Source organism: Netta rufina, assembly GCF_964035555.1.
Source record: "Netta rufina genome assembly, chromosome: 1".
NCBI lineage: Eukaryota > Metazoa > Chordata > Aves > Anseriformes > Anatidae > Netta > Netta rufina.
This window is the reverse complement of record NC_140123.1, coordinates 2,243,232-2,266,457: the sequence shown is the minus strand read 5'-3', so window position 1 is coordinate 2,266,457 and position 23,226 is coordinate 2,243,232. Positions and strand designations below refer to the sequence as shown.

The 23,226-nt window shown below is 46.0% G+C and overlaps 1 protein-coding gene across 1 annotated transcript in view; it reads right to left on the bottom strand.

Moving 5' to 3' along the window:
• Window positions 1–23,226, bottom strand: part of GDPD5 (glycerophosphodiester phosphodiesterase domain containing 5) — a 107,556-nt gene that overhangs the window by 37,116 nt on the left and 47,214 nt on the right. Inside the window, exons 2-4 of the mRNA XM_084281550.1 lie at window positions 15,220–15,323; window positions 1,036–1,129; window positions 498–557 (exon numbers count right to left, since the gene is read on the bottom strand). Of these exons, the coding sequence (XP_084137676.1) occupies window positions 498–557; window positions 1,036–1,129; window positions 15,220–15,323 (258 nt within the window). The remainder of the gene's footprint in view (window positions 1–497; window positions 558–1,035; window positions 1,130–15,219; window positions 15,324–23,226) is intronic.

The window sequence follows — 23,226 nt, the reverse complement described above, 5'->3', positions numbered from 1 at the left end:
AAATGCAAATTGGGACCTCCTTGGGTTTCAGCAAGCTCCAACCTGCACATTGTGCACCCTCAGCCCTAACACCTACATCATCTCCAAAGCTGTTCCTCAGTCACTGGCTCCAACCACATCCTGAACAGCTTCACATCCACCCAGCCTCTCCTCTGGGGCTGGGTTCAGCATGGAAAGGAGCATAAAAGGTTCATAGCAGAGCTCCATGATGAGCCAAGACCAAATTCAGGTTGCCTTAATGAAACAGTTCTCAATCTCCAAAAGTGGGCCCTCTGTCAACAGGGACCTCAAAGCATTTCCCCAAACATAGAAAAAAATCCTTGTCCCCAGGCTTTGATTGCCACTGCTGCATAATTTTCTCAGTCCTCCAAGATGGGGACAAGCACCACAGACATCTAAAGACTATAATTTTTCCCCAAAACATGACAGTGAGTACCCCATTCAGCACCCTTGTCGTTGAGACCCTGCTTGCTTTTGAGCTTGGAAGATCCATTTACCTTGTGAAGCCAGTGCAGGTTCATCTGCTGTCCCACAGCTATGTGACATAGTGCTAGTATCTGGAAAGAAGAACACAAGAGTCAGACACCAGCACGTCAAGGCCATTCAGTGCTGGCACATGCAAGAACACACCACCCACCCCCAAAATACAGCCAAATGAGCTCCGTCAGAAAGCAGGGTTGGGGTGGGGATGGTCCAGCGGGCAACACCCAGGTCCTTCTAAATGGAAGGGATGGGGATGAAGAGACTTCGACCTCCAAGAAGCATGGAGTTGGAGAGTCTGGTCCTTGGGTGCACAGCTCCTGGAAATCCCACATGGGACAAGGCTGTTCCAGGGTGTCTAACTTTGCACTTAATCAGCTGGGGTCAGAGACCACACATTTTTCACTTTATTTTAGGCAACTGAAGGCTGAGGGAGAGAGGAGAAAGAAATTCCTTCCGAAAGAAAAATTGCTCAAGTTGTAGATAGGGTAAGAAGCTCGTGCCCTTTTTTTAAAAACAAATGCAAAGACCTTCAGCAAATGGTGTTGTACTCACCAATAACACTGTAATGTATGTAAAGCCAGCAGCAGTCGTTACAAGTATTGGAATGGACCAGTCACTCCAATATCCCATTCGGTTATATAAAAACCTGAAAGGTAAATATGAAATAGAGATTAAGGGACTCAACGACATAGCAACGCCACTAGGATTAGACAAGTCTGTAGAAAATGGGCCTTTCAGCTTCTACTGCACGGATAGGCAGCAAAAAAAGCACAAATCATTCTGAAAAGTAAAACAAAAAAGCAGCTTTTGTGCTTTGATCCCTCGTGGGAAATTAACTCTGCAAAGAGGAATCCGACAATTATATCAAACACAGCAACATTGTTACTCGGGGAAAAAAAAAAAAAAAAAAAAAAAAAACAACATACAGGATGAGTTTTCAGAAAAATATTCCCTATAAACAAGAGAAAAGTATCCTTATATTTGCTGTTGTTTGCCTAAACAATAAGACCAAAGCTGTCCGGTGTGTTCACAAAGTAATAAACACAATATAGAGATGGTATCAAGGACAGGGGAAGAAAAGTCTTGCTGCACTTAACTGTGCTTTGTACTCAAGGCACTAACTCTTTGCAGAGGGATAAGGTGATGGAAGAAATTGGATCTTCTGTGTGTATCGGAGACAGTGCCTTTTATTCCAGTGGTCTGGAGAGAAAGTCCAATCCTGCAAGAGTGGAGATGGTCAAGAAGTGGGCTTGGAGCTTCCCAAAATGAGGCTGGAAGAGGATCCACATCCTTCTGATTTTCTCCAACCAACTCAAGGGTCTGTCCGCAAAGCCTGAAGGATGCCATGGGGGTTCTTGGCCCAGCGAGTTCCCTTGTCCCAGCCCTTCTGGTTACCTTAAAGCTATGTAAGAGATGAGCCATTCGATGGCTCCACGATCCAATCTTTGCAAGGGGCAGCCACAGGACTGGACCCAGCACTCCAGGTGCAGCCTCAGCAGTGCTGAGCATAGGGGAAGGATCACCTCCCTTGATCTGCTGGCAACACTTTGCCTCGCGCAGCCAAGAATTCTGTTAACTTTCTTCACAGCAAGAGCACATGGCTTTCTCATGTTCATCTTGGTGTCCACGAGAGCTCTTAAATCCTTTTCTGCATCCTACAGGTCTATCTCCAAAGCATTTATCTCCAAAACAGCTTCTCTGGTTCCTCTAGACCATCACTCACAAGCAAATTTCCTTCAGTTCCCCTGAGAACACACAGAAGACTTGCCATCTCACTGAGGTGTAGCAGAACAAAAAACAGAGGCCATATTTTTTTCCAGAACGGCTCTAAAACCAGAGAAGCCCATGCTTGTTCCCTGCCTTAGCTGCTGGAATTGCAGTGCTCAATCCCTACCAGCTCTCTGCTGCTTGGCAGGCTTTGTTCTCCTGCTGAAGCTGATTTTTGTCCTCTCCTCTCCTGCATTCACCCAGGCACCCTCTCTGTTCTCAGTTATCAGGTTTCCCAACCCTATACTTCAGAGGGCAGATCTGGCTCAGCAGCCTGCCTCTCTCCATCACGTTCACGAAGCCACAGCACAAGAAGAGCTTTGTGAACAGCAGCATCAGGTGAAGCAGTCCATTACTGGCAGCACTGCCAGAGACAGTCCCTTGTGCCCAGCAGTGGGTCTCAAATGTCAAATTTGCATTTAAATAGCAATACACTTCCCAGTAAAGCTATCCTGGAGATGGACTGGAGAGTCATTAAAGCACATTACGGCAAAGCTGTAGAAAAACTCATGACAGACTAAGTCCTGTACTGTCCCTGGCCTAGAAGACTGTCCAGAAAAGCTGATGTAAATACAGCCCCAGGGAACAGCATCCTCCCCAAAATAGAGGTGCCCCTTCTTCCCCATCCCTACCTCCCAGACAAAAGCTGGTATAACCAACAGGATTTTGGGGTGCAAAGGCTTTTGAGAACTCTTCATATCCCCATGCACTACTGATAATACAATTATAGCACGTGCATGTTTCCATGGTACTCCAGACACATGCCTACCAAAATTGGTGCTTCTGTCAGTGTCCAAAAGGACCCCCTTCTCCTCCCTGAAAAAAACAGCCAAGATGGCAAAGCAACTGAGACTGAGCTCAAAGAACCTGAGCAGGAGCTGTCAAAAAGCTGAAACGAACACCATAGGGATTAGTTTTATAAAACAGCATCCCCAGAACTGACGTGACCCTCAGTCTCACGCACTACGGTGTTTAAAAGAGGAGACAGACACCACTGCATGCAGCTGTAGCTATACTTCAGTGAGGCCTGGAGGAAGGAGGCAGAAGAAAACACCCTTAAAAGAGCAGCCATATGAATCACAAAGAACAAAATCTGTGTTTTTTTTTTTTTGTTAGTTTGTTTTGTTTTTTAAATCATGTTTTGGGATGCTTTTGCACGTTTTTCTTGAAGCATCACCTTTTCACCACAGCAGGCCAGACACTTGCAGGATCCTCAGTCTTCCCTTTATTTCGTGCACCAATGTTATCTAGGGCCACCATGGAGTCCTATACATTCAATCGGGCTCCCATTAAAATAAGCAGAGAACATCCCAAAAGTAGCCAGGTCCCACTGCACCAGCAGAGAGGCAGCCAAATCCCAGAACACTTCTTGAAACTTCTGAGAGTTCAAGTCTGACCTGGACTAAAGTGTTTTCCAGTGAATTTTTAGAAAAAGACATCACTAGGTGTCCTGGTTTCAGTTAGCACAGAATTAATTTTCTTCCTAGTAGCTGGTGGAATGCTGTGTTTTGGCTTAGAATGAGAAGAGTGCTGATAACACCCCGATGCTTTAATTGTTGCAGAGCAGTGCTTATACTAAGCCAAGGACATCTCAGCCTTTGCTCTGTCCTGCCAACGGGCAGGCTGGGGGGTGCAGTAAGAGCTGGGAGGGGACAGACCCAGGACAGGTGACCCAAACTAGCCAAAGGGGTATTCCATACCATCTGACGTCATGCTAAACAATATATAGGGGTGGCTAGCCGGGGGGAGGGGGCCGGACTGCTCGGGGTTAGGCTGGGCATCGGTCAGCGGGTGGTGAGCAATTGCATTGTGCATCACTTGTTTGTACATACTATTATTACTTTCGTATTATCCCCATTGTATCATCATTATTATTATTGTTATTATTATTTTTGTTATTTTTTTTTTTTTTCCTGTCTTATTAAACTGTCTTTATCTCAACTCACGGGCTTCACTTTCCATTTCTCTCCCCCGTCCCAGAGAGGGAGGGGGGAGGGTGAGCGAACGGCTGCGTGGTGTTTAGCTGCCGGTCGGGTTAAACCACGACAGTCTTTTTGGCGCCCAACGTGGGGCCCGAAAGGTTGAGATAACGGCAGATCTGATCAGAGTGTGTTAAACTAAAATTGGTGTAAGGATTAGACCTGCTTAATAGTCACTTGTCATGATGCTGATTGCTTTAATCACAACTCTGCTGCGCCTGTTTTCCAAATTGAGTATTATAGTACATTATTTTCCGTATTTGCTCTCTGTAGTGTTGTTTCTCCTCTCCGGGCCCTGGTTTCAGACCATTATGGTACTAAGTGTTATAGCAATGGCTTATGAGACGATAAGATATCTGGTCATGACTCTAACTTGGTATTTATACTCAGTAACATCGTGGACTCTGTACTTTGGAAACAGCATCTTGGGAACTATTAGCAATTATACCTATTGTTTTTCTCCATTAGAGAGTCAATCTGTGGAGGGGAAAGGGGAGGATATTTTTCCTTACTTGCTTACTCTCCCTTTCTCCTTCACCACCCCTGTATCCTCCTGGGTCACTCTGCCTTCCTCCTTCACCACCCTCTTATCCCCTGAGCTTGTTACAATAGCTCTCCAAGATATTGAATATTTCTGGAATACTCAGAATACCATAGTCTTGTTGTTCTGCCTCATGAATGCACTTCAGATTCTGCTTAAAGTTAAACAACTACTTATGAAGCTCATCCGGAGATCTGCCCGGAGGCAGTATAGTTGTGGGTGGCAGGGAGTATGGGTGGATATGGGCAGGCATCTAGAGCAGTTGGCACCCCCAGTGTGTTGGAAATTCACCCCTGAACAATGGCAAAATCCTCAAAAACTGGCAGAATGCTTGAAAAAAAGGTGTAATGATTCTGGCAGTTCCAAAGTAACACAAATCATTGTAACGTGCTGGGGCCTGGCTCATGCCTATCGAGCTGCCATTGATACTGCTGTCAACTTAGTGACAGACCCTGCGGCCACTCCAAACCCTGTGACAGATCCAACGGCCACTGTGACCCCTACGGTGGATTCTGCAGCCGCTCCAGTCCCAGCTCCTGCAGCCGCTCCAGTCCCAGCTCCTGCAGCCGCTCCAGTCCCAGCTCCTGCAGCCGCTCCAGTCCCAGCTCCTGCAGCCGCTCCAGTCCCAGCTCCTGCAGTCGCTCCAGTTCCAGCTCCGGCCGCTACTCCAGTCCCAGTTCCTGCAGTCGCTCCAGTTCCAGCTCCGGCCGCTACTCCAGTCCCAGTTCCTGCAACTGCTCCAGTCCCAGCTTCTGAAGCCGCTCCAGCTCCAGCTCCTGAAGCCGCTCCAGCTCCAGCTCCTACTGCTGCTCCAGTCCCAGCTCCTGCAACTGCTCCAGCTCCAGCTCCAGCTCCTGTAGCCGCTACAGCTCCGGTTCCTGCAACTGCTCCAGCTCCTGTGGCCGTGTCAGAGAAACGAGCTGTAGCAGTGCAAGTTGACCCTGCAGAGGGCATTCCAACCCCTGTGGCAGACCCTGTAACAAAGTCAGAGAAACGAGCAGTAGCAGTGCAAGCTGCCCCTGTAGAGAAGGTGAAAATATGGTACAGAAATTCAAGTCGTTTAGAACGCAGAGAGTCTTCTGCCAATCCAGGTAAGGCTTCTGCCAAAACTAAGTATAGAGATGACGAAGATGATGACGACGCTGGGCCGTCAAGGATTCAGGAGGAGGAAGATGAGGATGCCGAAAGAGCAACAGTAACTACCCGAAGCCTAAACGAGCGCGAGCTACGAGATGTGCGAAAAGATTTTGGTCGCTGTATAGGTGAGCAGCTTGTCACCTGGCTGCTCCGGTGCTGGGACTCTGGAGCCAATTGTGTGGAATTAGACGGCAGGGAAGCCAAGCGGCTGGGATCCCTTGCTCGAGACGCCGGCATTGACAAAGCAATTGCAGATGGAGCACGACCCACCAGCCTCTGGAGGCGTCTCCTCTCAGCTGTGAGGGAAAGGTATCCCTTCAAGGAAGATATTTTATGTCTACCAGGCAAGTGGACCACTATGGAGAAGGGAATCCAGTACCTGAGGGAATTAGCCGTACGGGAAGTGATTTATGAGGATCCAGACCTCAATCAAACATCCACAGATCCAGATGAAGTCAAGTGTACACGACCCATGTGGCGGAAGTTTGTACGGAGTGCACCATCATCATATGCCAGCTCATTGGCAATAATGGCCTGGAAAGAGGATGAGGAACCCACAGTGGGTGAAGCGGCTAAACAACTCCGGCAGTACGAAGAAAGTCTCTCCTCTTCCTTACAGGCCTGCGTCTCAGCTGTGGAGAAACTTTCTGAAAAGGTTCACCAACTTGAAGAGAATCTATTGTCCTCCCCACCTGAACCAACCAGTGCCCACCGACCAAAGGAGAACACTTGGGAGAAACTTTCTGAAAAGGTTCACCAACTTGAAGAGAGATTATTCTCCTTCGCACCTGTACAAAGCAGTGTCTCAGCTGTCAGGGGTAGGCGTTCACCCACACAAGGAAGACGATATGGTGGGTACTCACCCCGTGCCACCCTGTGGTTTTACTTACGAGACCATGGAGAGGACATGAGAAAGTGGGATGGAAAATCTACCGCGACCCTAGAGGCACGGGTACGTGAGTTGCAAAAGAAAACAATCAGGAAAAAGGGATTCTCCGAAAAGTTTGCTGCTCCAACTTCCAGCAGACAGTCCTTCAAACACAGAAACGAGGAAGATTCTGACCAGGATTAGGGGGGCCCTGCCTCCAGCCAGGGGGAGGAAAGGGACAATCGAGTTTATTGGACTGTGTGGATTCGATGGCCTGGCACATCACGCGCACAGAAGTATAAGGCTTTAGTAGACACCGGTGCACAATGTACTATAATGCCATCGAGCTATAAAGGACCAGAGCCCATCTATATTTGTGGAGTGACAGGGGGATCTCAGCAGTTGACTGTATTGGAGGCTGAAGTGAGTCTGACTGGGAATGAGTGGGAAAAGCACCGCATTGTGACTGGTCCGGATGCTCCATGTATCCTTGGCATAGACTATCTTAGAAGAGGATACTGCAAGGACCCAAAAGGGTTCCGGTGGGCTTTTGGTATTGCTGCCTTAGAGACAGAGGGCATTAAACAATTATCTACCTTGCCTGGTCTCTCAGAGGACCCCTCTGTTGTGGGGTTGCTGAGGGTCGAAGAACAGCAAGTGCCAATTGCTACCACAACTGTGCACCGGCGGCAATATCGCACCAACCGAGACTCCCTGATTCCCATCCATAAGCTAATTCGTCAATTGGAGAGCCAAGGAGTGATCAGCAAGACTCATTCACCTTTCAATAGTCCCATATGGCCAGTGCGAAAGTCTAATGGCGAGTGGAGACTAACAGTGGACTATCGCGGCTTGAACGAAGTCACGCCACCACTGAGTGCTGCAGTGCCGGACATGCTGGAACTTCAGTATGAACTTGAATCGAAGGCAGCCAAGTGGTACGCCACAATTGATATCGCTAATGCATTTTTCTCCATCCCTCTAGCAGCAGAGTGCAGGCCACAATTTGCCTTCACTTGGAGGGGAGTCCAATATACTTGGAATAGGCTGCCCCAGGGGTGGAAACACAGCCCTACCATTTGCCATGGGCTGATCCAGTCTGCACTAGAGCAGGGGGAAGCTCCTGAACACCTGCAGTACATCGATGACATTATTGTGTGGGGTGACACAGCAGAGGAAGTTTTCGAGAAAGGGAAGAAAATAGTCCAAATCCTTCTGAAAGCCGGTTTTGCCATAAAACAAAATAAAGTCAAAGGACCTGCACGGGAGATCCAGTTTTTAGGAATAAAATGGCAAGATGGACGTCGTCAAATCCCAATGGATGTGATCAACAAAATAACAGCTATGTCTCCACCAACTAACAAAAAAGAAACACAGACTTTCCTAGGTGTTGTGGGGTTTTGGAGAATGCACATCCCAAATTACAGTCTGATTGTAAACCCACTCTACCAAGTAACTCGCAAGAAGAATGAGTTTGAATGGGGCCCTGAACAACGACAAGCCTTTGAACAAATCAAGCAGGAAATAGTCCATGCAGTAGCCCTTGGGCCAGTTCGAACAGGACCAGATGTAAAGAATGTGCTCTACACTGCAGCCGGGGAGAACGGCCCCACCTGGAGCCTCTGGCAGAAAGAACCTGGGGAAACTCGAGGTCGGCCTCTGGGGTTTTGGAGTCGGGGATACAGAGGATCTGAGGCCCGCTATACTCCAACTGAAAAGGAGATATTGGCAGCATATGAAGGAGTTCGATCTGCTTCGGAGGTGGTCGGTACTGAAGCGCAGCTCCTCCTAGCACCCCGATTACCGGTACTAGGCTGGATGTTCAAGGGAAGGGTCCCCTCTACGCATCATGCAACTGATGCTACATGGAGCAAGTGGGTTGCACTGATTACTCAGCGGGCTCGAATAGGAAACCCCAGTCGCCCAGGAATATTGGAAGTGATCATGGACTGGCCAGAAGGCAAATACTTTGGGATATCATCAGAGGAGGAGGTGGGTCGTGCTGAAGAAGCCCCACTGTACAACCAGTTGCCAGAGAATGAAAAGAAATATGCCCTGTTCACTGATGGGTCCTGTCGTATTGTGGGGAAGCATCGGAGATGGAAGGCTGCTGTATGGAGTCCTACGCGACGAGTTGCAGAAGCTGCTGAGGGAGAAGGTGAATCGAGTCAGTTTGCAGAAGTGAAAGCCATTCAGCTGGCTTTAGACATTGCTGAACGAGAAAAATGGCCAGTTCTCTATCTCTACACCGATTCATGGATGGTAGCAAATGCCCTGTGGGGATGGTTACAGCAATGGAAGCAAAACAACTGGCAGCGTAGGGGCAAACCTATCTGGGCTGCTGCATTGTGGCAAGATATTGCTGCTCGGGTAGAGAACCTGGCTGTGAAAGTACGCCACGTAGATGCTCATGTGCCCAAGAATCGGGCTACTGAAGAACATCGAAACAACCAGCAGGTGGATCAGGCTGCTAAGATTGAAGTAGCTCAGGTGGACCTGGATTGGCAGCATAAAGGTGAATTATTTATAGCCCGATGGGCCCATGACACCTCAGGCCATCAAGGTAGAGATGCAACATACAGATGGGCTCGTGATCGAGGGGTGGACTTGACCATGGACGCTATAGCACAGGTTATTCATGACTGTGAAACGTGTGCTGCAATCAAGCAAGCCAAACGGTCAAAGCCTCTTTGGTATGGAGGACGATGGCTGAAATATAAATATGGAGAGGCCTGGCAGATTGATTACATCACACTCCCTCAAACTCGCAATGGCAAGCGCCACGTACTTACAATGGTGGAAGCAACCACCGGATGGCTGGAAACATATCCTGTGCCTCATGCTACCGCCCGGAACACCATCCTGGGCCTTGAAAAGCAAGTCCTATGGCGACATGGCACCCCAGAAAGAATAGAATCAGATAATGGGACTCACTTCCGAAACAACCTTATAGACACTTGGGCCAAAGAACATGGTATTGAATGGGTGTATCACATCCCCTATCATGCACCAGCCTCCGGGAAAGTTGAACGATACAATGGCCTGTTAAAGACTACCTTGAAAGCAATGGGCGCTGGGACGTTCAAAAACTGGGATACGCATTTGGCAAAGGCCACCTGGTTAGTCAATACTAGGGGATCTACCAACCGAGCTGGACCTGCCCAATCAAACCTGTTACGTACTTTAGATGGGGATAAAGTTCCTGTAGTGCATGTAAAAAATATGCTGGGTAAAACAGTCTGGGCTACTCCTGCCTCAGGAAAAGGCAAACCTATTCGTGGAATTGTTTTCGCTCAGGGACCTGGATATACTTGGTGGGTGATGCAAAAGAACGGAGAGGTCCGGTGTGTACCTCAAGGAGATTTAATACTGGGTGAGAATAGCCCATGAACTGAATTGCACCATGTTAAATAGTATATTATACTGTATGTTATCACTACCATGATTACTATAGGTGACTAATTAGAATGTATGGAAAAGAGTGTAACCTGAGCATGACATAAATGGTATGGAATAAGGGGTGGATAGATGTCCTGGTTTCAGTTAGCACAGAATTAATTTTCTTCCTAGTAGCTGGTGGAATGCTGTGTTTTGGCTTAGAATGAGAAGAGTGCTGATAACACCCCGATGCTTTAATTGTTGCAGAGCAGTGCTTATACTAAGCCAAGGACATCTCAGCCTTTGCTCTGTCCTGCCAACGGGCAGGCTGGGGGGTGCAGTAAGAGCTGGGAGGGGACAGACCCAGGACAGGTGACCCAAACTAGCCAAAGGGGTATTCCATACCATCTGACGTCATGCTAAACAATATATAGGGGTGGCTAGCCGGGGGGAGGGGGCCGGACTGCTCGGGGTTAGGCTGGGCATCGGTCAGCGGGTGGTGAGCAATTGCATTGTGCATCACTTGTTTGTACATACTATTATTACTTTCGTATTATCCCCATTGTATCATCATTATTATTATTGTTATTATTATTTTTGTTATTTTTTTTTTTTTTCCTGTCTTATTAAACTGTCTTTATCTCAACTCACGGGCTTCACTTTCCATTTCTCTCCCCCGTCCCAGAGAGGGAGGGGGGAGGGTGAGCGAACGGCTGCGTGGTGTTTAGCTGCCGGTCGGGTTAAACCACGACACTAGGTTGACTGGATTTGTGTTAATTACCTCCATGTAAATCCATGTAATAAGGGATTCCATAACACAGTAGGTACTGGGCTTCCCCAGTATGTGAAAACTGAGAGCTCATGAACTGGCCAAGACTTTTTTGTTAGAACAAACTACAAATACTGCATGTAAGCAGCTCAAAGACTCAACCTCCTCCACAGCCCCCTTCCCATCACTAAAAATTTTGCATCATTCATCAGCCACAAACTCTGGCCTGATGACTTCCCCAGTTTGTTGTACCCAGAAAAAAAACTCCCACAAAGGATCTGCAGAGCAAATCTTTGGGCTAGACAAACACAATCTATGTTCAGGTTCTGCTCTAGGAGTCCAAGAAAAAAAAATAATAATAATAAGGTTCCTGTGCATTCTTTGCTTATGACAGCACTAGCACTTTCCTTAGCTCAGCTTCAGTACATTTTGAATTTTGCTCTGATGCCCCTTCAAAGTGGCCTTCAGGTCTTCGCTTGATGTGCAAATGACTGTTTTAAAATGCTGTTTCCATGGTAGTCACAAACCAGATGAACCATCTCTAGAACTAAAGAAGGGGAAAAAAATTGCTAAATTTATAGTCTTGCTCTAGAGGAAATACAGCCAGGTTCACAAGTTACAGCACCTTCTGCATCTCTCGTTAATGAAGGTCAAGAGTTTTGTCGCAGTATGTAGGCTTTGACCTTGCACAGATCTGAAGTATAATGCAACAAAATGTTGACACAAAAAAAGGAAATGCCCAAAGCAAAAAAAAAAAAAAAAAAAAAAAAAAGATTTTACTCTCCATTTAAGAGACACAAAGGGCTTTCACTGACAAAGACCTCATTGCATATTCAGGCAGCAAACCTCACAGAAAAAGGTTAAAAGCCTGCAGCAATACATGCCAGGCTATAATTTTACCTTGTCTTTCTCCAAAGCCCATTTCAATCCCAGAATAGTCCCTTAAGTCTCTACAAGCTTAAAGGCCAAGTACACACATTTATGTAGGTAAACCCTACCACTACCACGATTTAATTAAGAGGTCAATTTGGTTTCTACTTAGGCAGGTGCATCCACTACAGAACCCTGGCTGCATGGCCTGAACTTCAGGCAGACTTTGCTATGGTCACTTGTAGGTTTCTGCTTCCTCTTAATTCATCCCTATAAACATGTTCAGCAGCATTTAGCAATGCCTTGCACATGTGGGCTAAGAAATGAAGAACTTCTTAATGAATCCAGGTTTCAAGTGTCATTTCAGCCCAACAAACTGAGAGGGTAGCACACTGAGAAGGATGCTGAGGTTATGGAGGACATAAGGTTGTGGGAACCAACAGGGTACCTCAGTTGTAAGTCAACCCATACATCAGGCTGCATTAAGAGGAAAGGGATCAGCAGACCAAGGGAAGGTTGCTCTCCCATCTACTCAACACCGGTGAGGTGCCACCAGAACCACCCTGTCCTGGTCGGGGCCTCCCAGTTCAAGGAGGACGTTGGAGGAGGTCCAACAGAGAGCTACCAAACCAAGGTGAAGAGGCACCTGGGAAACAAGGCTTCCTAGGAAAGCTTGAGGAAGCTGAACTTGTTTAGTCTCACAGAAAAGAGGTTAATAGATGATCTAATTGCTGCCTACGCTGACAGACAGCAGCGAAGATGGTGAAACCAATCTCTTTGTGGTGACATTGTCACAATGGGAAATGGCCCTTGGAGGTTTAGGTTGGAAAAACTCCTCACAGGGGGTGGTGTGGAGCTGGAACAAGTCCCAGAGATGGAAGTTTTCATTCTTGGGGTTTCAGGAGGACTTCAGAGTCAACCTGGCTTAGTACCGGTGACAGTCCTACTTCAAGGGCTGGCTGGACATGTTCCTTCACCTGCCTTGATGAGGCAGGCCAAGGAGGCTCAGTGGTATTATCTGTACACCATGTGATGAAGGGCAGCTCATGAGGATGAGCTTCATGAGGCACGACTGAGCTCAGCAGCTCATCACACCAATATGAAGGCAATTTCTTGTCCCAGGGTCTCCATGAAGCCTGTCACCACCTCAGTGCACTAGACCTTGCACAAGGACTATGTTTGCCCCAAAGAGCCCTTCTTATATAATTACAAAAATACGTAAATATGAAAAGGATTTTAAGATATTTGAATGCATCCAGAGGAGGGCATGTGGTTGAGAAGAGGCTGGGTTGTCCAGTTTGGAGAAAAGGAGGCTGAGAGGTGGCCTCATTGCTCTGTAATTCCCAGAGGAGATGAAGCAGAGAGGGAGGTGCAGGCCTCTGCTCCCTGGTCACCAACAGCAGGACACATGGGAACAGCCCAAAGTTGTACCAGAGAGGGTCAGACTGGATGTATGGAAAAATTTCTTTACCATGAGGGTGGTCAGACAGAGACTTAGGGAGGTGGTTGTTGCCCCAAGCCTGTCAGTGTTTAAAATAATAATGAGGATAGCGCCCTCAATAATGTGCTCTAACTTTTGGTTAGCCCTGAAGTGGTCAGGCAGTTGGACTTAATCTTTTAGGTCCTTGCCAAATGAACCATTCTATTCTGTACTAGTCAGGGAGAGTTCATGGCTTGCAAATAGGTAACGGAGCAGAGAGGGAGGCAATAGGAACAAGTATCAAAAGAACATTGACCCCAGAAGCGATAGCCGTATCCAGTCAGCAACAGGCTCACAGCTCTGCCGGGACCGAAATGGTGCTTTTATCTCTTCAGTGTGTCCCATCTGGCTGGGAACTTTCCCCTAATTACCATCATCTTTTAATGGAGCCCACCCATCTGTGTGGGGAGGGAAGGGGGCAGGCTCAGCCTGCACGGACCCACAGTGGAAATTGTTTCCTCTCTTCCTGCAACTGACGTAGCTGCAATTAAAACCTCACCCCATGTTACCATCCTCCCCTCCCAGCCTTTCTGCAGCATTTCAGGCTGTTGTTAAGAAACCCTGCTGTTCTCCTCAACCTCCAGTGCCAGTGCATGGAGCAGGGGTCTAATTGGGGTTACAGTGCATGCAAAGCACTGACCCATTTTCAGCACTGAATGACAATGCTTGAATGGACAGATGTAGCCCTGTTATTTGGCATCCAGAGAGACTTTTCCATGGCTCTTGTGCACATAGTTTTTGCTTTTCCAGTGCTGTCAAGCCAGAAGTGCTTCCAATACCATGCAACCAGTATGCACAGGGCAAGTAAAATGCACCAAAGCCCAAATACCTCTTTTGTACATGGAGCAGCCTTCCCCATCTCCTCCCGTCCCCACATTAATATTTGGGAACCCAAAACTTTGCAGCACCACAGCTTCATTGTCCACTCACAGCATTTCCAGGGCATTCATCATCTTTACATGATTTTGTAGACCTTTCTCAACTTTGAGTTAAAACCAATTTGGCTTTGTACTAGAGCAGAACAAGAGCGTTCGCATCCTGAAGGTATAAGCTGAAAGGGGACTAGCAAAATAGCCTTAAAAATGAAAAAATAATCAAGCATTTTCTTCATGTTCTTGTTAGAAACAGCAAGAGCAGTAGTGATTGGATTCGGTTCCGAGTGTTGGTCTGAGCAAAGAAAAAACACTCTCCTGGGAGGAGAGAGCTCACATCATTAAGTTAGTAAACATTCTTCCTCACATAACTCTAGTATCTAAAGCAGGCAGTTTATTTAAGAGATCAACTACCCGCTGTGTTTTAAAATTCTGTTTAAATATTATTTTTGACATGAAGATGTTGTCAAAGCAGTTCAGTTAGAACAGAGCCCAAGGTACTATAAAAATGTTTTAGGATGCTGCTGAGATGGTAAAAGAGAGGATGATTTCCAGCACTGAGGGGGAGTTGGCAATACCCCAAACTGCCCAGCACATTCCCGTGGAAAGCTTTACAGCTTCTTCCAACATTGCAAAATTTTCCACACCCATGTCTGCTTCAGGCTGAATATTTTTTTCATTTATATTTATATTGTGGAAAGTTTTGGCCAGATTGCTCAGCTGCTTCCAAAAAGAGACAATCATAGAAACAAACAAATGAAAGAAATACAAAAAGCTTCTACATGATTTCAGCTCCACTTTGTTTTCTCAAGCTGTTTCAGGGTGCACACCTGCCCCAAGCTCTCACAGCCGAGAAATGGAGATAGGAGAGCACATTGTGTCTATCAGCACAGATGGGCAGGAGCAGCTCTCTGCCCTCTCTCTCCACCTCGCTTTCCATTTACTTGTCATTAACAAGTCCATCAGAAGGACCCAAATGCATCCGACCTGGTATTGAAAAAGCCTTTTAGAGGCATACAATAGCAGCCAGATCAGTTAAGGGCTTGCCTCCCCGCAGCATGGAGGCTGTGCTCACCAGTTGATTTCATTGTAGTCATTGCGAACTTCCCACCAGAAGTAAAACCAGACCAGGGTCAGGAAGAAGGACAAGGTGAGGATCAGGAACCAGAGGCGCTCCCACTGTGGACAGAAAGAGAAATCACATTAATAGTATTCCATTTCCACATCTCATCTATAGGCTGTTGGGGTTGGATGGTGTAATTGGGCATCTCCAAGGCAAGGAGCATGAACCTGACTGCAAGAGGCTTTTGGGTTACTTCTAGGTTACAAACTTTATGGGTCAAACACTTGATGCAGCTGCCCCAAAAGCCTCAAGTTAATTAGATCAGATCTTTTCCCACTGATTTTGACAGATACCAACAGCCTAACATGCCACGTATTTGGGGGAGCTTGCACAAAGAGGAGGAACTGTGTTAATACAGAGATGTTAGCAATGACAGCTGAAGGCAACACAATGTCAAAAACCACTCGGCTCTGCTAGCTGGGTGAAGATCCCACCTCTTCTTCTCTCTCAGCATCAACAGAGCAGGAGAGGGGAGACAGTAACCTCATCTCCCGCCCAGGAAATGGGAGATCTGCCCCTTCTCCCCAGGTCTGGGCAGAGGGTTTGCATCACGTAGGTGAGTGCTGTGCAGGGCTGGGATGGCATTTCTCCTGCACTTGGGGCAGGCGGAACAAGGGAGCCTTTCTGTGTACAGAGATGGGTTTTTTATGTTGGTTAGGGCTGGATGTTTCTGTTTTTTAAGGAAATTGTTTAACTTTTCCATCCACTTGTGAGATATGCAACATGGCATCTTATTCTGCCATCAGTTCAGCCTAAATAACCGAGCAATTATCACACGGTAACGACTCTCCATGACAGGTTAGGGATGATACTGCAATACAGACACACAAACTCTTCCTCTCCTTCCCCCGGGGCACTCATCCTGTAGAGCCAAACCACCCAACCACAACATTTATTCCCACCACCACCACATATGCAAGTCTTTAGGAAATAATAACAGCAGCAGAAGAGACCACACCAGCGCCGGATGAAAGATGTTTGCACCAATATTGCGTTTTGATAAATGTTCCAAATAGCAACCACCACCCAAAATAAAAAATCCCTAACAGAGCTGTTGAGTACCCCTCTCCAATAGCATGGGTAAAATCCTAAACCACAAGGACATCCATGGAGAGAACAGTGTTGCAAGAAGACTGTCCCTAACCAGCATTGTTTCCATGTGTTCCTTGTTGGTTTTACCCTGCAGGCATTAAATAGTCCACACATGTTTCCGCTTCAAATAGCATCCAGTTTGTTCAGAACAAAACACTGAAATAAATTAGTTATGGAAAAAATTCAAATGAATCCTCTCTTCCCAGAATGAGTGAGAAGGGATGAAAAATTGAAGAAGTGCATGAGCAACTTTACTACTATAATCTCCTTCCAAACCCCGAGCGCACACCATTAATCTCTTTTCAAAATGTCCTTTTCTCTAGTGAACTGTCTCACGGCTTTTCAATTATGCAAAACATAACCAGTATAAACACTGTTTTGGTGATATATAAGAAATCCTACAATTCTCTGCCCTCCCTTTCCATCTTAAGGGCTGAAGCTATTTACTTGACTGTGTTGCCTGTTTCATCATGCATCACCCTGGATACCAGTCTTGTGATACAGTTCTTCCTCGTATGCTCCGTCTTATAAAAAGTGCCAAAAAGAAAGCAATAAAGGGTTGGAATTATTTAACTTTTGCTGTGCCAAAAAAATATGTTTTGTACCAGAAATTTCCAGTTCTTGGCCAGGGATTATGGTTAAAATTTGTCTTCATTTTAGCTGTTTATTACCCAACTTCTATCCAATCTCAGTGACACCAGGTGTCTAATTCCCATTAGGGGCTTTGCACCCCAGAAAAATGGGGTAAAAGGGACGAGAATAAGGTAAGTAGGAACCTCTACAGTGCAACTACTGAGTACAATCAGACCTACATGGCCAAACTACTTTGGCATGAGCTTAGAGACTACCCTCTCCCCACTTCACACACACACCTGCATCTACAGGCACAGTTGGGTTCTCTGAGAGAAAACACTAAAATTGGAATTTGGGCTTTCCACCTCAAAAAACACACCTTTAGTAGCAGGTGCCAGGCTTGGTGTTTGTATCAACAACACACGCCAGCCTTCCCTAGCACCAGAAGCAGCAGTGAGGCTGCAACATCTCTCCATGATGAACCACCTCCACACCCAACCACCACAGCACAGCTGAACCATGCCTCTCCACCTGAGAAATTGTGGATTAAAAGCCACCCACACAACATCTGGGTTCTGTAAACACCCAACCCAAAACCCTTTCACAGCTCTGCTCCATCCCACCAGAGCTCTCCAGGAGGAAGCGATTCCTTACCCTTTCTGCAGACTGTTTTCCTAGGTGCCTTCTAGTCTGTAGATCTCCAAACCTTCAAATCCCATTTTCCCTGTTGTTTGCTGTGTTCTCCTCCCCTTCTGAGTCTAACACCCCCTTGTACACATCAGTATTGACACTGTTGAATCAATTAACCGGTTTTCCATGGCAAATAAGGTTTAAAGCAACTCAAGTGCTGAGATATCAGTCTATTATATGAATCTGAGTCTTTGCTGGCTCTAAAAACACTACCAAAACCACAGTTGTGGAAAATTATCTACATGTATTAAAGAAAATAAAGTTAAATTGTTCTTTGCTAATACAATTACTACATGTTTTGAAGAAAATGAGTGAAAGTTAGAAAGCAATCCTTGATTTTGCATCAGCATGGCTTCAAAAAAAGAAATCATTTGTCTTTAAAAGGTCTTTATGGGATAACTTTGGCCAGTATTCATGCACCGGATGACACTGATCCGATAAACAAGACAAAGAAAACATTTCAGAAGAGGTTTTTTTTTTCCCCTCCTATATATATGTACATGGAATATATATATATATATATATATATATATATATATATATATATATATATTATTCATTGACATGCAAGCAGCATAGCTGACGTCAAGCTCTCCAAAAGCTATTTTGGGTCTGTTCCATGATGGTACACCTGCCAGATACACTTGCCTGGCTGATTCTGTGAAAACCCCGTCAGACTCTTTGTAAGTCAAAATACTCTAGCGAGTTAAAGCACAGGCTTGGATGGGTCTTTAGAAGAAGAGAGAACATCTCCCCAGCACCACTAAGGTGATTTAACACCAACTGAACCAGGGCGAGCCTGAGCCACGTGCATTGGATGTGGTCTGGGTCCTGCACAACCTCCGTCCAACAGTCCCTCATCCAAATTGCTGTACAGGCCCCTACTTTGCAGGCTCCCACGTGCTTTATGGAAGGTTGCAATCTGCTACGTGCAGCAGCTTCTAACCTCTACTGCCAAAAATAAAGGACTTAAAATCATGCCTTCCCCATCACTCAATCACAGCCACGGTAGGTGGAGGAAATGGTGCTACCTCACCTACAGAATTTCAGGCAGAGCCACCACAAGTTTGGAAGGTGCTCGAGAAAAAGATGTCTACATTTTCAGCTCTGTTAGACTTCACAAGTATGACAGAGCTGACGTTTTTGGCAGGTCTTGTAGAAAGTGTGCTCCTCCCACCCCTTTCTCATTCTCCTTCCCTTCTCTTCCCACTGGGATACGATGAGTAATTGCTGGTTATCTATAACTGAGCTTTACCATGCTCATCTCACACAGCGCTCAGAATTGTCCTGCTATGGAACCCAGCTGAGCACATTTGCATTAGCATCCTCTCAGGATGCGTTTTGGAAGCAGCTTGTCCTTTGGTCCTTCTCTTTGTGCTCTGGTTTGGAGCAGAAGGGTTCTGGGTGCAGCTAAACCAGAAGATAATCTAGAGGAGTGAACCCAATGCATCTCTGACACACTCAGTCCACAGGATGAGACTAGAGTAAGTCCTAAGTGACCACATCATCACCTCCTCCTCCTCCAGAAGGCTTGGATCACAGACAATGAATCTCAGGATGACACTATTTGCTAATGCAAATACGGCCACGGTGGCTCGTGGAACGAGAAAAACAGAATTTGTCTTATTACACAAAAATGTAATGCTAAATAAAAGGAATAAATGAAAAGTCACCATTTTTTCTCCAGCTAAGAGGCTGGACAGGCCATGTGCCACGTGCCAGTTAAGCTAAAAAAAGCCAACAGATGCATGGAGTGGACCTTTGCCAGGAGCACACAGCAACATGGCCACAGCCCAAAGAAAGACGGAGAGAATCTCATTTAATATGACAGAAGTGGCTTTGAAGTAAGAATATTTCAAAAATATTAGTGTTTTATCTACATTCTCACTATTTTTGTTCCTCCCAAATGCCCACCCTATGCCAGGTGGGAGTGTGACCAAGTCCAAAGTGATCAGGATGGTAAAAGACAAATTGAAAGAAAGCCACGGAAAGAGCCAGCTCGTGGTTCAGTTGTGAAGTTGGCTTGAGCACTTTAAAACTCACATCTCAGGAGAAGATAATCTAAGTTGTTAGAAACAGCCCTGAGCTTCATACCGCGGTGCACGGAATAGATTCTCCACTTTGGGGATTTCAGGCTTTGGTGAACTGAACCAGCCTCTTCTGCTGCAACTCCCCAATACAGATGAAGGTCACAACTTTATTTACCACCTGGCACCAGCGGAGCAGGAAAGCAGACAGGCTCAGGAAGATTATTTTGATTTCCTACAGGATCTGTAGGAGATGAAATGAAATTCATCTGCACACAAATCCCACCTACCCCTCCTACAGAGTAGACGTAATTTAGTCAAGCCTGCTGTATCAGAAACAATGAGATTTCTCACCCAATTCTACAGCCTGACTATTGCATTCATGCTGGAAGACAACCCTTGGTGTGATATCATTTTTAAACCAAAGAAATTTGTTAAACAACGAAGCCACGATGGTGGTCTTTTGGTTTTTCTTTTGTTTTTTAAAGTTTCTTTAGAGGAGATGCCCTGGCTATCACTAGAGGGTGATCCTCTGCCAAAACTAGCCATGTGCAGAACTAATGCCCATCTGCCACAGCTATTCCCTGCTGAATTACAGGATGAACACATTTCAGTGCTGTGCTGTTCTGGAGATGAAAGAACCATCATGTCCATTTGATAATTTACTTGAAGAACCCTCATCAAGTCTCTAGATCACCAAATTGGCCACTATATTCTCCCCAAGAAAAGCAGATCAGTGCAGTGTAATTATCTGAATAGGGTGTGATTTGGTCTCAGAAAAGCAAGGAAATATTTAAAATATTAAAAGGGTGAGAGCCCAGTGATTGAAAGAAACATGTGTCCTTCTAAGTTTAAATCATTATTATTTTTAAAGCAAGCTAGATCTATCTAAAATATGTCCTAAACCCCCATCTGGATCACACAGACAAAACAGTGGGGTACAACGTGTTGCAAGACCACATTAGCTTGCTTATTTACCCCCAGATTTATTCCCAAAGCTCACAGAAATGCCGTGCAATGCTCAAACACGAGCTAAGCTGCTCCCTTCACCCCTCCTTTGCGCTCAGCTGGAGGAAGTCACTGCATTTTCAGAAGGGACACTACACTGTTGGCTTGAGGCCTACTCTGCTAAAGCCAAAAAAAGCCAAGACTGCAGCCAGCTGATTTACTGGCAGCTTACGGATGAAGCCGAGCATAAACAGTTTGCTCCACTGAAGCTGCTGGACTCACCCCGGTCATCACCAAGCCTGCAAAGTTGTCAGAAACTTGTCAGCTCGCCCCATGAAAGCAGCATGGCTTAATGTCCTTGAGATGTGCCTGCACCCCCTGGCATTGGCACAAAACCATGGGAGCCCCTCTAAAAGCAAACCCACCGCCTCCAGCATCCTCCCTAGCAAACAGAAGCAGCGTAGGGTTTCAAAATGAAGGGGAAGGAGAGAAGCCAGCTCCGAACTGTGAGCAGCAAGAGGAAATGCCAGCGCCGGAAGGATTAAGGGCTCCATTCCTCCACGGACAGCTCACAGCAAACAGCCACTCGCTCAGCCAACGTGGGTGAAGTTGGGTCCCTTCCAACCTGCACGTCCCTCGAAGCCTTCCGGGACAAATGCACTGGGAGCTTGCCCTGATTTGTACTGGGGTAGTTAATTTTAGCAGCTGATGGGTGCAAGCAAGCGTTTTGTGCAGCCCCTGTTTTGATTCACACCTCACCATGAGGATTGTACAGCTCCTTACATCAATCCTTCCCCCGTAGTAGGTTCCAAATGTCCCCCAGAGCAGCCAAAATCACGGTGAGCAAGATTTCACCTACAGGCCTTAAAACAGGGGTGAGGTCAGGGGTTCCTGAGAGTGAGGAGATGCAGAATAAAGCAGATTTTTTTTTTCTTCCTTGATTAAAATCTAATTTTCTTTAAAAGACTAAAAACCAGAGAAACATTTACACCAAAAGCCATTCAGAGGAAAAAATCCTCCACAAACTAGCAGGTTGTTGGGTCAGACGAATGCACCGGGTGGGGTACCATGCTTTGCTTTTTCACAAAACACCGCCAAGCCTTTAATGGAGAAAAAAGGGGCTTGAAACAAGGCAAGAACAGACTGGCGTTCACAACTGAAGCGAGTCTGCTCTCCAGGTGCCTCAGTCTTTTAACAAAGTTCAATAAAGCAGAAAGACAGTTCTTCGAAAGCAGGGCTCAACCAGCAAAATGCAAAAGGAAAAAAAAAAAAAAAAGAGAGAGAGAGAAAAACAATACTCTCTATTGATTCCCTTCAGACTCAAAGCTCCCTTACCCCAAAGGGCCTCAAATCAAGAAGGATCATCGCTAGCATTTACAAACCTAAACCGCTGAGAGCAAGAAGAAAAGCCCTTCGCCAGAGATCGCTATGCAGGGATGCAACCTGCACTTGAAAAGCAAAGACAGGAAGGATGGGTAGAGGTTGCTACCAGCCAAAAAAAGACAGCATGACGGCCGGGGGCTGGAGGCCAGCAAAAGGATCAGACAAACCCACTGAAATCAATAGAAAAACTCCAAGTCACTTCCCTGTGCCCTGGCTTTGAACCAGAACCTTTTATTGCTAGATTCATTATTTCAGGAAGGTGGATAAATTGAGTTTCCTTTCAATTCCACATTCCTCTCTGCCGTTAATTTATATTTCACACCGCACCAGGAAATCTCTCGTCATTAAGTGCTACTGGCAGAGCGGGCGCCTTCCCTGTCTCGCTGCTACTTCAAGCAGAACTGAGGATTATTCTGCCAAAACTGTTCAGAGATCACCTTCCTTCTGTTAAATGCACATATTTTTTTTCAACCTTCTTCATAAATCCAAACCCCGAGTGCTCCATGGTACCGTATTTTGAAAATTCAGTGCAAACCAGAGCACTAAAAACATCTGACTCACCTCTCCGCATGAGCATTAAGTTATAATAAACATTGCGCAGAGCAAACAATCCTAAAAATCAGGCAGAGCAGAAAATTATTTTTTCCATTTCACCTGCTGATAGCATCTGTTTTCTGGTCAGAGGTTTCCGAGACCAGAAAAGTTTCAGCCTATTTCTAACAAATAGAACCAGCTACAGAAAGATGTGGAAGGAAGTTGCACCACACTGAAAAAAATAGTATATTTATGTGTAGCTACCCCAAACAAAATTATCTATGCATATGTGAGGTTATAGTGGTCTCCACATACAGTTATCCAGAGGTTTGCTACAAGCAAGGGTTTCAATCTAAAATTTCAATCCAAATCTCTAGATGTACAACATATCAATCTAAATTTGTTCTGGAGAAAGCTGTCCCTCTTTGCTGGCTACATAAAGAGCCTCTGAGAGCACCCTCTAACTTCTAAAAATTATACCCAGATAGCTTGAATTCCTCCCCACCATCCAACTCATTGAGTCAACGTCCCTGGGGGTGTTCAAGGAAAAGTTGGACGTGGTGCTTAGGGACATGGTTTGGTGGGTGACATTGGTGGTAGGGGGGTGGTTGGACCAAATGATCTTGGAGGGCTTTTCTAACCTTAATGATTCTGGGATTCTATGGGTCTCTTTCCATCAAGGCTGATGGAAACACGTTTCACCTCCTGTCCC